This window comes from Lytechinus variegatus, chromosome 6 (assembly GCF_018143015.1).
Source record: "Lytechinus variegatus isolate NC3 chromosome 6, Lvar_3.0, whole genome shotgun sequence".
In the NCBI taxonomy this organism is placed as follows: domain Eukaryota; kingdom Metazoa; phylum Echinodermata; class Echinoidea; order Temnopleuroida; family Toxopneustidae; genus Lytechinus; species Lytechinus variegatus.
The window spans coordinates 7361555-7377023 of NC_054745.1; the positions used below are offsets into that span (position 1 = coordinate 7361555).

General features: G+C 36.8%; 1 protein-coding gene across 1 annotated transcript; it reads left to right on the forward strand.

Annotated features, from left to right (window-relative positions):
* Positions 1 to 2588: 2588 nt before the first annotated feature.
* LOC121416485 (UDP-D-xylose:L-fucose alpha-1,3-D-xylosyltransferase 3-like) lies at positions 2589 to 5340 on the forward strand. The gene is made up of 3 exons (XM_041609974.1): positions 2589 to 3018; positions 3499 to 3661; positions 4486 to 5340. Exons 2-3 carry the CDS (start codon positions 3549 to 3551, stop codon positions 5324 to 5326), a joined length of 954 nt encoding a protein of 317 aa, XP_041465908.1. The 5' UTR covers positions 2589 to 3018; positions 3499 to 3548; the 3' UTR covers positions 5327 to 5340.
* The last annotated feature ends 10129 nt before the right edge of the window (positions 5341 to 15469 follow it).

Sequence of the window (15469 nt, forward strand, 5' to 3'; positions counted from 1 at the left end):
GCGTAAAATTTATATAAAAAAATGTCATGAGCTTGCAAGCAAAAATTTTGAAATTTTAAAATCAAAGTTTGTGATAGATTTTTACACAATGTCGAATGATTCAATGTCAAGAAAATACCATATCGTGTTTCTTCCTTCTTCCTTTCCTTTTCGTTTCCCTTTCTTTTTTGGGGGGTCATGGTTTTTTTTGAGGGGGGTGCGAGAGCCACCAAGTCCAGGGCAACGGTACCTGAAGTCCAATATCGGTCCAAGACGTATCATATTCTTTCTGATTATTCATGTCTGTATAACGCACACACATGTTTTCTAATGTACTGATTTTTGGATCTTAATATAGCAGACAAAAATGCCCATAAAGAAACTGAGTCTGTCAAGATAATTATGCCTATCCATCACATTTCATTCTGAGTGTTCCCTCGATCCCCACACTGTAAAAACTGTGGTGTTAAAACTGACACCAATCGGTATTAATAAAGGCCACACCCTGACATGCCTGAGGTGTTAAAATTACACCCTAAAGATTGAACATAACACCAAAAAGTGTAAATACAACCATAGGTGTTGTAATAACACCTATAGGTGTAAAACTAACACCACCAATTTAACACCGGTGTAAAATAACTGGTGTGGTCCTCTGTGTACACCCGGTATCACCACAGTTTTTGTTGTGCACCCCTCTCTCGTACGTCTTCGTCGCCCCCTTTTCACTATTCTCTCTGTACCTCCACCTCTCTATCTCCCTCGAGTTACCCCCCCCCCCCCCCCCCCCCATCGGTCCCCCGGGGCACACGTGACCAAATTATTTCCAAGCACCCCTCAGTTTCCTCCACTATACTAGGCTGTAATATATTGTAATATATTGATTTTCATTTGTTTGGAAATAGATTATTGAAAAGCCATTAAAATTGTTCATTTCCAAGCCAATATACACTGTAAAAACTGTGGTGCTAAAACGGACACCAATTGGTGTATAGAGGACCACACCCTGAGGTGTGAATAAAACCCTAGAGATTGAACATAACACCAAAGAGTGTCATAATCATAAGTGTTGTAATAACACCTATAGGTATAATACCACCAATTTAACACCGGTGTAAAATAACTGGTGTGTTCCTCTATGTACAACGGTTAACACCACAGTTTTTGCTGTGTACCAAAACAAAATGGAGACTTCAAATTGGCCGCATTTGTCATATCATAGTGATGTTAGTACTCCAATACTTAAAATGGCTAGAAGGTTATTTTTCCCAACAAGTTTATTTCATATTTTATTTTTCTTCCATGAGGACATAAACCAATATACCTGAGTTATAGTTAAATTACCGCCCCAGGGAAATGGGTATACTTAGAGAAAACCACAAATCCCTGATAATAAAGTACATGCATCTATATGGGAGAGTTGTACTTACCCCTTGTCATCTGATCATTAAAGTTCAAGTCCACCCCAGATAAATATTGATTCGAATAAATAGAGAAAAATCAAACAATCATTATGTTGAAGATTTCATCAAAATCGGATGTAAAATAAGAAAGTTATGACATAAGTTTCGCTTAATTTTCACAAAACAGTGATATGCACAGCTCAGTGACATGCAAATGGGACAGTCGACATGGTCGATGATGTCCATCACTCACTGTTTCTTTTGTTTTTTATTGTTTTAATTATACAATATTTATTTTTTACAGATTTGACAATAATGACCTACTTAATTGAATCATATAGCATTAAACAGTACTAATTGCACATGTTCAGGGAGGTATAAAACTCGATTTCACATGACAAGGGGGAGAAAATCAGAATATTTCATATATCACATATAGTATAATACAAAAGAAATAGTGAGTGGGTGACGTCATCAGTCCCCTCATTTGCATAGCGGCTAGGATGTGCATTTAACTTTTTTTGTGAAAATATGCGAAACTTTAAATGTCATAACTTTCTTATTTTATATTCGATTTTGATTAAATTTTCAGCGTTATGCTTGTTGGATTTTTCTATTTTTGTTCAAATCAACTTTTGGTTGGGGCGGACTTGTCCTTTGGGTAAATGGTCTATATGGGGAGTTGTCCTTAAGACCTTAACCCTTATAATAATTTACTTACCCAGTTGCCAATCTGAAATCTACATAGTCTTATAGTAATACTTTCTTACTGCTTGTTCGGTAATTCTTTCCAACTTTCACCATTCTGTTTAATTTATTTTCTCCTTTAATTCCAAATAAACACAACATTTCATGACCAACGCTGGATTCCCCTTAACTTTCTCACAGAATCAGTGTCACCCCCAGTATAAGATGCTTATTATATCCACTTCTCTGGTCACCCCCCCCCCCCCCCGCCCCATGAACACCGGTCGACACCCATGCACAGATACAACGATGAGGAGATCAACAAACTGCAAGATATCAAGTAAATAACGGACCGACAAGAACATAAAGAAAGTTTCCTACCATCGCCGTGTTTGCCCATGTCAAACAAAATACAATAAGTCTTCACAGAGGAGTACTATTTTCTGGGTAAACAAAATACCGACTCAAAATCCTCTCAAGTGGTCAAGCTTATTCGATACATTTAGATACATGCGACTGGTATACCGCCGTATATTCCAACTCAGCTGGCTTATAGGGTCATGGTAATAGACGTTGGAAATGCATGTTAGAAAATAGAATTTCATTGCATATATACTGGCTCGAATCCTGACCCTCTCAGCAGACCTGGTTTCATGAAAGTGTCATCGATTGTACATTCCCATGTATGAATGCGGGTAAACGGCCAATATCATTTTGCAAGGACGTGTTGGATAAGTGTGATTTTGTGAAAAGAGGGCTGCGACGTTATAAGGCAAATCAGTCCTGGATTTCGTCGTTTCATCAAGATGCTTGTGAAAGCCCCTATGTCGTTACACACTTATTATTTCACTCACATCAACACATCGTATTTCATCAATCTAGGATGGGATTGTATCAATCATGGATTTCGTTTCATCACAAGCCCAATGAGGAAATAAAGTGTCATAAGGTAAGACTGGTTTTGATATTTATAGCGGGGGTTATGAGGAGGAGAGGGGGGGGGGGGCTTCGACTTAACCCCCCCCCCCCTCCCACACACATTTGCCAATACCGTGTACATATAGGTTCTTTTTGATACCATCTGACTGTATTTTGGCATGGTTAACACCCCCCCCCCCCCCCACACACACACTTTCAAAATACAGAATGATGTCCTCCTCAGTTTATTAAAACGGCTAAATAATAGTGCCATGTGTGTAGAGGGGCGTGGTACGAATGAATTACGAGTATAGAGGTGGGGGGGGGGGGCAAAAAAACGCAATAATTTACCAGTATTATGGTTATGGTGAAATATACTGAATGTGTTTTGTATAAAAAACATACGCTTATGATAACGTATTTCTTTGTGCCATAGACTGCGCTGTTTTTTTTTTTTTGGGGGGGGGATCGATATAATGTATCTACTATTTAATGTCGTTCTTTTTTGCAGATTGATTGAAAGGTGGCATCAGGAAGAAAGAACATACAAAAGACAAACAAATGGCGGCTTCTTTGAGACCATATTTGGCAGGATGGATTTCTGGAGCAGTTGCCATGACAATTATTTTTACCTTTACAGGTCCAGTCTACCTCGGTCAGAGAATAACTCCAAGGTAAAATTGTATATGAATGTATGTTATATAAAGCCGGCCAATGGTCGCCCCCTCCTCTGAGAGCACAATTATTATTTTTTTTTAATGTAAATTGCCGTTAAATCAGAAGTGTGCCCTTTCAAATATGAAGGCCCTTTTTTTGTGTTTTTTGCTTGATAATTTTCCTCGGGAAAATGTGCTCCCTCCTTATGAAAAATACTGGATACGATGTACATGCACATGCAAGAGTAAAACAGCATAGCATCAAGAGAACTTTACCTTCTAATGTATATGCAGTGTGAGGTTCAAGAATATTGAATAAATACATGAATTAATACCGACAAAAATACATACATATAAACAAATTAATTAACGGCATAGATGCCAATGATGTCAAAATTCTACTTGAGTTAGTTAACATGATTATTTGGAAATCCCTTTTTCGATGGGTATATCTTAGCAATTTATTGATACCAAAATATGTATTAAACACTATTGTAAATTACTGACAAGGTGATTTGAAAGGATATTCATGAACCATTGTAGGATTATGACATCATTGAGATCTGGATTCATTCCTTGCTACCATGCATTTACTTGAAGGGAATACAGATTCATATAACCGCAAAGAATACATACTGATTATTCTAGCGTTGAGGCATACCACATAGATAAGGTATCAAACTATTTGGGAGAACCTGTTCTTTTAGGCCATGTATAATAATTCTGTGTTCATGGCATATTTCCCCTCTTAATTGTGGATTTTTTTTAGACTTTTCTTTATAGAGTATACACTTAATCAACGTTAGTTGAAGCACTAACATAAATCTGCATTTCACATGCAGGTCATTGCCTCCAATCAGGGGTTCCATCGCGGATAGAGACGTAGTCGCCACCACCGACATTGCTGATGAAGACGTAGAGGGCGCCACCGACATTGTCCCAAGAAACAAGCGAATGATCTTGGCAACAACCAATTCAGGCTTCCTGCACTTCACCAAGAACTGGCTAGAAAGCCTGAAACGCAGTGGTGTTCAGGACAAAATTGTCATCGTGGCCGAAGACGCTGCATCGTTCAAAGCCATCAATGCTTTCACCGACTATCCAAGCCTCGAGGTCAAACTAGCAGCCGATGCCAAACATCACAAAGAAGGTGTTCTGAAGTTCAGCTCCGATGGCTACCTTAAATTTGTCAATAAACGTCCTTCCTATATCTCTCACTTCCTCAAGAAAGGATTTGACGTGCTCTTTTCCGACGTCGACATCGTTCTTCTCAAGGATCCTTTCCCACACTTTGACGATGATCTCGATGTCACTCTCCAAATGGATGTTTGGAAGAAAGACAATCACAACCATTCGGATGTCTTCTGTGCCGGCTTTGTGTATTACAGATCAACGAATGCCACGAAGGAATTCCTCAGGCGATTCATGGAGCGGATAGCAGCAGACCCAAAGACCCCTGATCAAGTGATCCTTAACAGACTACTTCGGGAAAGGGATATCAAAAAAATGGTGCGGGTTCACCCTATGAATGGTGACCTTTTCGTCAGCGGACGATACTATTTCGACCCGTCGTGGAGGGCGCTACATACGGAACAGCAGCCAGTGATGATTCACAACAACTGGATTAAGAACTCAGCCTCAAAAGTTAAACGATTTAAGGAACTGGGTTTATGGTATGCCTAAGCTATATCCGTTAAATGCGCTGCATACAAAACAACAGCCCATAATGATTTACAAGAACTGGATTAAGAACGCAGCCTCCGAAATCATAAAATAAAACTTGGTTTCTCATTTATCTATGCAAAGACCGTTCTTCATATGGCTAAGATCGTGAAAACAAACCATGGGGATTTCAAAGAAGAAGTAAACCACTCTTGGAATTTGCCAAGACGGACCTTTTCGTGCGTGTCTTACCTGATTTCACTATTGATGCAAAATAACTCCAATCACCATGATAATGGTTTAAAGTGAAATTCCAGTAGTTGCAGTAAACACTGATTTCATGAGAAAGTCTGTAAAACCAGGCTTAATTGATCATCGAGGATCTAGATCTGGTACAGCTACTTCATTTTCGTTAAAGAATTGTCAAATATATGGATGCGTTCATCACAATTGTACGTTTAAACCAAGCTGTGTAATGATATAATTTTATTTGATATCGTTTTTTTTTTAATTTATGATCATGAATGTAATGTTTTATTATGTTCAATTTTGTTAGATTAGAGAAGACAAAAAATAGCAGCTAATTACAGGATATTATTATTATACAAATTCCTAACCTTCTTATATTTTCTTTATCAAATATTAGTCATCATGTTCATACTTTCATTTATTCCTATTTTGGGTATTTCACTTTTCTCTTTTCTTTTAAAAGGGAAGCATATCCTGACAATATAAGTTGTATTTAATAAAAAGAATAGAAACAACATATAAAGAATAACAGAATTATGAATTTAAAAATTGTTGATTTTGTGAAGTCACGAACGAGCAGCTCTTTGATCTATATGTCTGTTATATGTATTTATTAAAAACGTGATATTTTGTTTCAGCAGTGGATATCATCAGAAATGCCCTACCCTCTTCTAAAAGAGGGGAGGGGGGATGATGTGACAATTAAACAACTCCCACTCAACTTCCGCAAACAGAATGATCTGTGCATGTAATATCAAGGATTTTGGTTTAGCTTCGAGATTTATTATTATTTAAATTTATTTTTTTACAGGGAGAAAATTTCTAATTTTGACTGTTAATATGAGACCAAGGCGCATACATTCGTAATTTCGACGCTTCGTTATTCCGCAGGTTCTAGTCTTCCAAAGGTTCGTTATTCCGAAGGTTCGTTAGTCAGAAACGAAATAAGGTTCATAATTCCAAAGGTTCGTTCATGCGAAAAGGAAATAAGGTTCGTTTGTGCGAAAACGAAATAAGGTTCGTTAGTCCGAAAACAAGTCCAGAAACGAAATGAGGTTCGTTTGAAGTACTTTTTCTGTTCATGTATTCCATGAAGTGCTCAACGTATTTTTTTCTGGTCTGATCGTTAAAACTTATCAGCTGGCGTTGCGTGCTCGCATTTTCATTAGTATGTATTAGCCTTCATATATATGCACACATGCACTTCTGGGAAAAACACTGACATTATATGGAAGCCTATACAGTCAACTTTCAGATGACAACAAATAGAAAACTATTAATGGTTGAGCGAGTACTGCCCACTGAAACAAAGGGTATGAAAATTGGGCTATGGGCCGGAATTGGCCTTCCAATTTATGTCAGTTTTGATTGTTCTTGAAAATGATTAGATGAAATAACAGAGTAGATCACAACGTCGAACAAGCATTTTCGGCACATTCTTACATTAGTAAACTTTTGTATCATTTATTACCCTGCATTCTTAACTTGAATGATCCCTTCCTAAAAATGACGCTTCGATAATCACTATTTTGAATGCTAACTGGCTCATTTCGAAATTAAGTGAAAATAACTCACAAAACTTCGACAGACATCATAAGACTCTTGTAAAAAATAAAAATATTTATAATAATGGCAATTTGCACGGCAAAACGGGACATGGCGGCTCAGTGGTAGAGCATCCACCTCATGAACGCGACGTCGTGGGTTCGATCATCGGCCGAGTCATACCATCCTTCAAAAATGGGAACTCCTTCTCAGGCGCCTGGCGTATGAGAATGGAGAAGGGTAATAAAATAATGCAGGGAACAGCTTACAGCAGAGAGTGGCTTCCCTGGGTAATTAAGAGATATTGTTAATTTCATTATTGCTATTATCTACGCTAATTAAATGCCAAAAATATCGATTTGAAAGAAAATTGCGTTAATTTCGCCGTTAAATCCAATACTACATTTGAGTAGTATTCAAAAGCATATCTCAAAATTACATTTTTATATTAGATAGGTGAAAGTAATTTGCTAAATCTTGTCAATCGCAGCGATCTATTTATCATGTTTATAAAGCCTCCATGTCCAAAACTCGCCCCTAAAATTGTTTATAATTTATTTGTAACGATTTAGAATAAATCCACACGGCTGTACACTGTGGCCGTTCACATGTGGAACCAACATTGACGAATATTTGAAGAATTCGTTGTTTCGTGCGCCTGTAATCGATGCAAGCTGTGGGGAAGATACAAACTGATATGCAGAGGTTCGAGCCCTGGGGTGGTAATCTGTAACTCTGTCATAACTTTTGTCATAAATTTTGTCATTTCTCTCCGAGATGTGACATCGCTATGATTGTCACAAATCGGTATTCTGAACATTGTCTTTTTCCTGTCATATCTCTCAAAGTTCCCGCCCATCTTTTCGGAAGCAATCCAATCAAAATCATCGTTAGTTCCCAGTGGGAGCCCTTCTAGCCAATAGGAATGCCCCGTGACAGGTAGGGGATATCCCCAATTCTGTTTCTGGCATCGCGCAACTACGCGAATATTGATACGCTTAATTACAAAGAGAGACAGGGAGCTGTGAAGGATTTTAGAGGAGAAGTAGAAAAATAAGGAAAACAGAGAAAAAAGGGAGAAATTGATATGTAGGGCCTAACTAATTGTAGCATGACAAAATAATTCTAAAAATTGTCGTGGATGATGAGTGAAACTTATGCCACAATCTAATCTAAATGATATCGTTATATGCTTGACACTCAGTCGGCAGGGTATCGGGATATTTGGTACTAAAAGATATGACAAAATTTATGACTGCTACCCCCTGTCATAACTTTTGTCATATCTTTTGCTTGTATAAAAGGATTACGCGCAACAAAGCCGCGTATTTTTGGTGCGCGCCAAAGAGATAAGACAAAATTCATGACACTTTTTGTGACAAAAGTTATGACATGTTATGACATCCACCAGAATACCGACTTTGTCATATCTCTGAGATAAGATAAAATATGGAGATAAGACAATGTTCAGAATACCGCCCCTGGTCACGTCTTTCGAATGGTGACGTTTAAGGTCGGTCTCAGACGTAAACAATCTGATGGATACAGGTCTGAGATCTAACTCGTACACACGCACAAACACACACACAAATGTGGTAAACATGAATTCTCTTTAGAATATATATTAGACCGTCCGTGCATGACGGCCTTCCAAAAAATCGATATAATTCTCTTGCGACCAAATGTCGTCCGTCGAATTGAAACGAAAGCTTCTTGTTTTGATACAATACACAGTAATACTATATTATATTACATGAGCTATGTAGATTCGAATCAGTGATAGGTCAATACGCCATCACGTGACCATAGCTGCGAGGATCGCATTTGTTATATTCTAGGTTTTGACGTCACCTCAGGGAATATACTGCGTAGTATTTTCAATTGCGGCGTTATATCACCTAAGGTGACGTCACTCGCTGCATACAAGTTGCGCAACAAGATAGTTTATTTGATGTACGCGCTAGTGTTAACGCGTCGATTGCATGAAGAACGCGCTTGATGTATTTTCAAAAAAAAAAATCTATTATGACGTAGACGGATCAGAGCTGTAGCAAGAATTTCGCTCTTGAACCAGATGATGAATGCAATTTCTGATGGCGAATCCACATATACTATATAATATAACAGATATTGCCTGGTCTATCGTTTTAATAAATAACATTTCAACTCCCCTCCGAAGCTATATTTTTCCCTCGGGATAATATTTTCCCTCAGCGCTGCGCGCTTCGGGCAAAATATATTCCCTTGGGAAAAATATAACTCCATCGGGGAGAGGAAATGTTATATTCAAACTCTAGGTAGGCAATATCTGTATAATAGTGATTGATATAAATCTTTAGTCAAATATACAATAATTTTAAGATATTAACTTTTTATGCTTTCGGTTTATCATTTAAATAAAAAATACATGAAATGTAATATTAATAAATGTTCATTACTATTTATTTTAATAAATATTACTGACATTACTGTACATTCTTTTTTTAATTATCGTTTACTAGTTGTACCTTTATAATCGATTAAGATTTATAAACAAATTTAAATCTCTTTTTATATGCTTATTGTGACAGTGATACAATCCCAAATCCGTTATTACGATAACGATGTCAACTGCAGACTCTTATCTGTCAATAGTTTCATTCAATTTGTTTAAGTGTGCATATACCCATGCATTCATACAGAGAAAAAACTATCCCCTCCCACTTGTGGGGGGTTCTATTGGAGGCAATTTCCACTTTTGCCTCCTCTTAATCTCTCAATTTCTCACATTTTTTTCCATAGAACTCAAGAAGTAAAATATGTTGCATTCAGTTATCCTAGCAATAGGAATTTTACATTTTGATTGAACATTGCTACATTTTTTACTTTAATTTATTTATTAATTTGTTTATTTTCGTCATTTTTTTTGGTGCATTGGACCCAACATTTTCCACGGCCAATGAAAATTACGAAAAGGAAAGGGAAGAAAGAAAAGAAAAGAGTGAAATATATTATTTTCGGAATATTACTGGCATGTTATAATCGATCACAATTTTTTTATTGTATTGAGGAGATAACATAATTTGCTCGTTTACTTCGCTCACTCACAGCTGCTCAAAAAGTCTTCATACGCCAATGTAAAATTAAACCACTTTATATTATATAATTAAAAAAAGAAATTTCAGAAAAAAACATTTTACAGCATTAAGGAGAAGCTTACACTGACAAAACGTTTATCATAAAATTGGCAGAAAAAATCAAATTTTTTTTGCAAGTTTGAGGAAAATCCATCTACGATTATCAATAGACAAATCATTTAAAAACTCCCCTGAACGCAAAAATTCATAAATAGCTATATAATATATCTTTTCTTACTCAATATGCTATAGACATGTCTTTGGAGAATGTACATTTATTACTCCCCCTCTTGGCTAAAATTCTGAATAGACACAGATACTTCGTTCTTGATAACTATAGCGGGATGGAAAATAGAGATTTGTTTGTTTGGGTAAAGAAGTTCGTTAGCCTTCTTCCATTGTTTACATTCCTTAAAGGTGTTGATTTCGTTTGCTAGTTTTTCTGGGCCAGGCTAGCGATTGGAATGTGGAAGTGAAAGAGGGCAAACTGACTGGGTTGCTAGGCGTTCAGGACTAACAGAAGTCCATTGGAACTTTGGTTATTTAATACTTTGCTTCTTATTCATGTTCTTCGGCTCGCTTGCATTCTTCAGTGATTAGAGAGAGAGAGAGAGCGAGAATGTGAACAGGTGTGGAAGCAAGGAGTGAATTCCTTGGTGGAAGTGAGCTGTGAGTGGGAGTGGCTGAAGTGACAAGAGTCGCAAAAGAGGATTAATTGACTGAGAGAGCAGTTGGGGAGTGGTAAAGAGAGTTACGTAAGTTGGAAGAATAATGGAAAGCCGAAGAACCTGAATTTGGAGTCGGAGTACACAATAATTAAGTTCCGTTTTATACACTTACATTATAGGCGGATTAATTTCGCGCATTACACCAAAAGTGATAGGGTCGACTTGGGGAAAGGCTTTTTTCGCCACGCGGTGTTTGACCCGAAAGGGAATAAAAAGGGAGTGTTTAGTTGACAAGGGGCAGTTTTTCGTTCCCGATTTGTTTTGCCGCCGTAGGCCATGTCGGCTTAATTTTTGTCTGTCGTCGGTCGTCCAGCCCAGAGATGCGACGTTTATTATTATCCAGCATGTAATTTGACTTTGATTTAGAATAAAACCTGATACACAACTTAACTTCATCGAACTTGTCATTCTTTGACTCCCGTCCTTTTTTTGTACGTGGGCAGCGCAAGACGGTGGGCGGCCACCGGCCGTCTTGCAAAGCTGTGCCGCTACATAACAAATGGAGGAAATGTCACACGTCAATTTTCGGCACATTCTATGATTTGTAAACGCTTGTAACATTTATTCCCCTGCATTATTAACTTGAATGAACCCTTCAAAACAAAAGAGAAAAGAATTACAATCGCTAACATTAAAGCTAGAAATGAAGCTTCGATAATCACAACTATTTTTAATGCTTGCTGTTTCGTTTCTAATTTTAATGAAAAGAACTCACAAACCTTTACCAAACATTGTAAATCGTATGTAAAAATAAAACTATTTAATGGCAATTCGCACGGTCAAACCGATCTACGCTAATTTACGTGCCAAAAAATATTGATTAAAATGAAATTTGAGCGAATTCGCCGGGAAAATCCTAAATTATATTTAAGTATTATATCTAGAAGTTTCATTTTTTTTTAATTAGTATATTTGTGTTAGGTGACAATATTTTGCTCCCTAGCAGCAAGCTGTTTATAAAGCCCCCATCATACTCCAAGACTCGCCCATCCAGTGGTTCCTTGTTTCAACACCTGGTAGCCGTTTCATAAAGCTGTTCATAAGATAAGAACGACTGGTGAACCTTTCTTATGTGCTTAACCATCGCCAATGTATATACCATTTGCCACGAGAAAGGATCACCAGTCGTTCTTAAAGTCGCTCTTAACTTACGAACAGCTTTATGAAACACCCACCGGGTAGCCGTTTCATAAAGCTGTTCGTAATTTAAGAGCGACATTGAGAACGACTGGTGAACCTTTCTTGCGCGCTTAACCATCGCCAATGAATATACCATTTAACACAAGAAAGGATCACCAGTCGTTCTTAAAGTCGCTCTTAACTTACGAACAGCTTTATGAAACGCCCACCTGGACAACTTAGTCATATCTTTATCTACCAACCACAGAGTTAGTTCCAATCTTACTAATACTATACTAACCCCGTTTCACGAAGGGCTTCCTAACTAGAATCCCTTGATATCGAAACTATCGGTAGAGAGAGCAGACGAGACGTATAGCCCTAGTCACAAAATAGCATAATTTCAAAAAGAAAAAAAAAATATGACAATATTGCACAGATTGTGATGAATTGTGGAATACATCTTTTCAAAATAATAGTACATGTGAACTATGCATCATATATACTTAGTCCATGATTCTTATTCAATAAAGATGTACATACATATAATACCCGAAATAAGAATAAATTTCATCCACCTTTGATGAAGAAACAAGTTGCTAAATCATCAATATTTTATGAAGGTCCACTGTTATGGAATAATCTACCTGATAGCATAAGATAAAGTAAATCTTTAAACCATTTCAAGAGAAAATATAAACAGTTGCTACTAGAGAATATGTAATGTAATAACCAACACATAACTTGCTTGTTTTATCACTTTATCAAACTCCTTCTTGCTTTCTTTTCTTCTGCCCTCTCTCTTTTGTAGTAATATTCTTTCCTTGTAATAATTTGATACTTGTATTATGTATATGTATTATGTAAAAGTAACTCTACAGTAGGAGTCACTCTTGACAAGCCCTTGGCTTTTAGTGACTCCTCCACAATTATGTTCAGCTTTATGTATATTATGTATCATGTGTTTTTATGTGGAAATAAATGAAATGAAATGAAATGAAATGACTGGAGCATTTCACTTGCTGAGAAAATCAAATTATGAATAATTCATTTCATGACTACAAAAAAAAACCCACTTGTGGACGTTGAGATGGATACCCCCGGGATATCCAATTTTAATAGTTTACAAAAGAAAACAATAACTGGTTTCTTTGCAAAATTATGACAATTATACGGTCTTTTACGATTCCAAACGTCATCAAAATATAGTTTAACGAAACCCTTTTAAATCTTTGATACCGAAACATACGATATTTGACAAATTATATGCAGAAATTAGAGATAGAATTTATCCAAATGTTAATAGGGGTCTGAAAACAACAAATACGAGTTAATGGATGGCCTGACGTGGTAGAATGTTTGTCGATTGAATTATTTCACTATTTCAAGATGAATGGTGTTGTGGCGTTTTACCAACAGTTTTTGTAGTTTCTTTGCATTACAATTATCATTGAATGCATTTTCCCACTTGTTTTGTGATGTAATTTCAACCTCTATGATTAATTACGTAAGATTACAATTTTAAAGTTTCAGGCTCTTTTGCCTGTCCGAGCCCAGGTGATGCCACGTCACTACGTCATGAAGAAAGAAGTTATGACAGGTTCGGAGGTGTCATAAATATTTGGCGAGGTTGTTGTACCCGATCTTGGTGAAGAGGCCTTCGTGAAACGGTAAGCGGACAAGTAGCTCACTATCTCCGATTTAGTCACGAAGTTTAGTTAGACTTCGGACGGTGTCGAGAAACGGGCACCAGTTTTTTTTTACTCCTTTGAATTTCAACGATTTAAGATAAATCCACATCTTTTGTAAACTGACCTTTCACACTATGGAAATATAATGATGAAATCTTGAATGTTCTTTCTTTAGAGTTATATAGACCACTTCCGTCAGTAGTGGTCCTCCAAAAAGGATACAATTCTGTTACGACCAAATGTCGTCCGTCGAAAAAAATGTAGCGCTTCTCCTTATTATACAATATATAGTCATGGTATGTCCTAGTTATTGATTTAAATTTGTAGTTAAATGGAAAATAGATTCAAAATACTTACATCACTTGTGTTGGGTTTCAAATTGATAATTAAAAATTGAAAACATTGAAAAAATTGGTTTCTTAATGATCATTGTTTATTGTTATTTAATGAATATCACTGAAATATCTGTATTTTTGTCTTAATTCAGACCTTTGTATAATCGATTATGAAAAAAAATGCATGTCTCTTTTTATACGCGAATGGTGATAGTGAATCCCAAATCGGTTAGTATGATAAACAGTGTCATTCGTAGACTCTTACCTGTCACAAGTTTCATTCTAGCTTATCACTGGTATGTTTCAATCTATCACAAAATAAGATGTTTTTACTGTATTGAAAAGATCGAATATTTTGCTCGTTCACTTCGCTCACTCACAGCTGCTTAAAAAGCCTCCATATTTTCAGCCCTGATCATCCCTTAGAATTAATCACAAACGGCTGTAATCTGTGACCACCCACATTAGAGTAGTTTTAATTAAGAGGAAAGCTATGTAGTAAACATGTACTTTCTTTCATATAAGGTATATATTAGACCATTTGTCGGTGATGGTCATACAATGCTGTTTTTTTTTCTTTCAATAATTTTATTCATCAAAATATCAACATATATACAATATTTACATACACTCAGTACATGTAATGTACATACCATGCGAAAAGTAAAATACTACACTCCAAACACTTATACATAACAGAAAACTTAATCAACTAAGAACATCAGAAAAAGTGTAAAACCACGGTAACAACTTGGCACCTTTGTACGAAGCCTAATTCGGTGAAAGCCCCCCCCCCCCCCCCCTTTCCCCACCCATTAATTCTAAGCCATGCGAAGCACTCAATCCCTTTAAAACAACCTGCGTATGAATCAAGGCTTGCACACTTGCCATTCTCTATAAGATTTATTACTCTCCCTTTAAAACTAAAGCGCGGCAAGGACTGCCAAGGATAATGGGACATTCAGCCAAATATGTGACATTCTTGAAATTTCTGGGATGCCAGAAGAACACACTGTGAGGTCTTGATGACTCACACAAAGTGTGTTCTAACTTTACCCCTTTCTATTGAACATAAGCTTGACCCTTTTACCCACAGCCTTTCAAACTGTCCCCTAGGTACTCTGTTAAAATCTATCTCTAATCTTACTTTAATCTCATTTTTAATTCTCAAAATTAACCCGTCATCTGTTATTCTTTCCTTCGACAACAAAAACCCGCACCGCTCAGCCCAGATAGCATTTTTTTACAATAACGGTAAAAACAAACCAGGTTCGCGGCCAAGTGACCACATCAGTCAAATTTAAATGTGGGAGTCCATAGACAAATAATGATTTAACTAATGCGTGATCAAAACCTAAATGACGATTTGCAAAATCGTCGA

Coding starts and splice junctions, on each gene's coding strand:
- LOC121416485 (XM_041609974.1), top strand. CDS start 3,549: ATGGCGGCTTCTTTGAGACCATATTTGGCAGGATGGATTTCTGGAGCA. Junction 3,662..4,485: donor GGTCAGAGAATAACTCCAAG/GTAAAATTGTAT, acceptor TTTCACATGCAG/GTCATTGCCTCCAATCAGGG.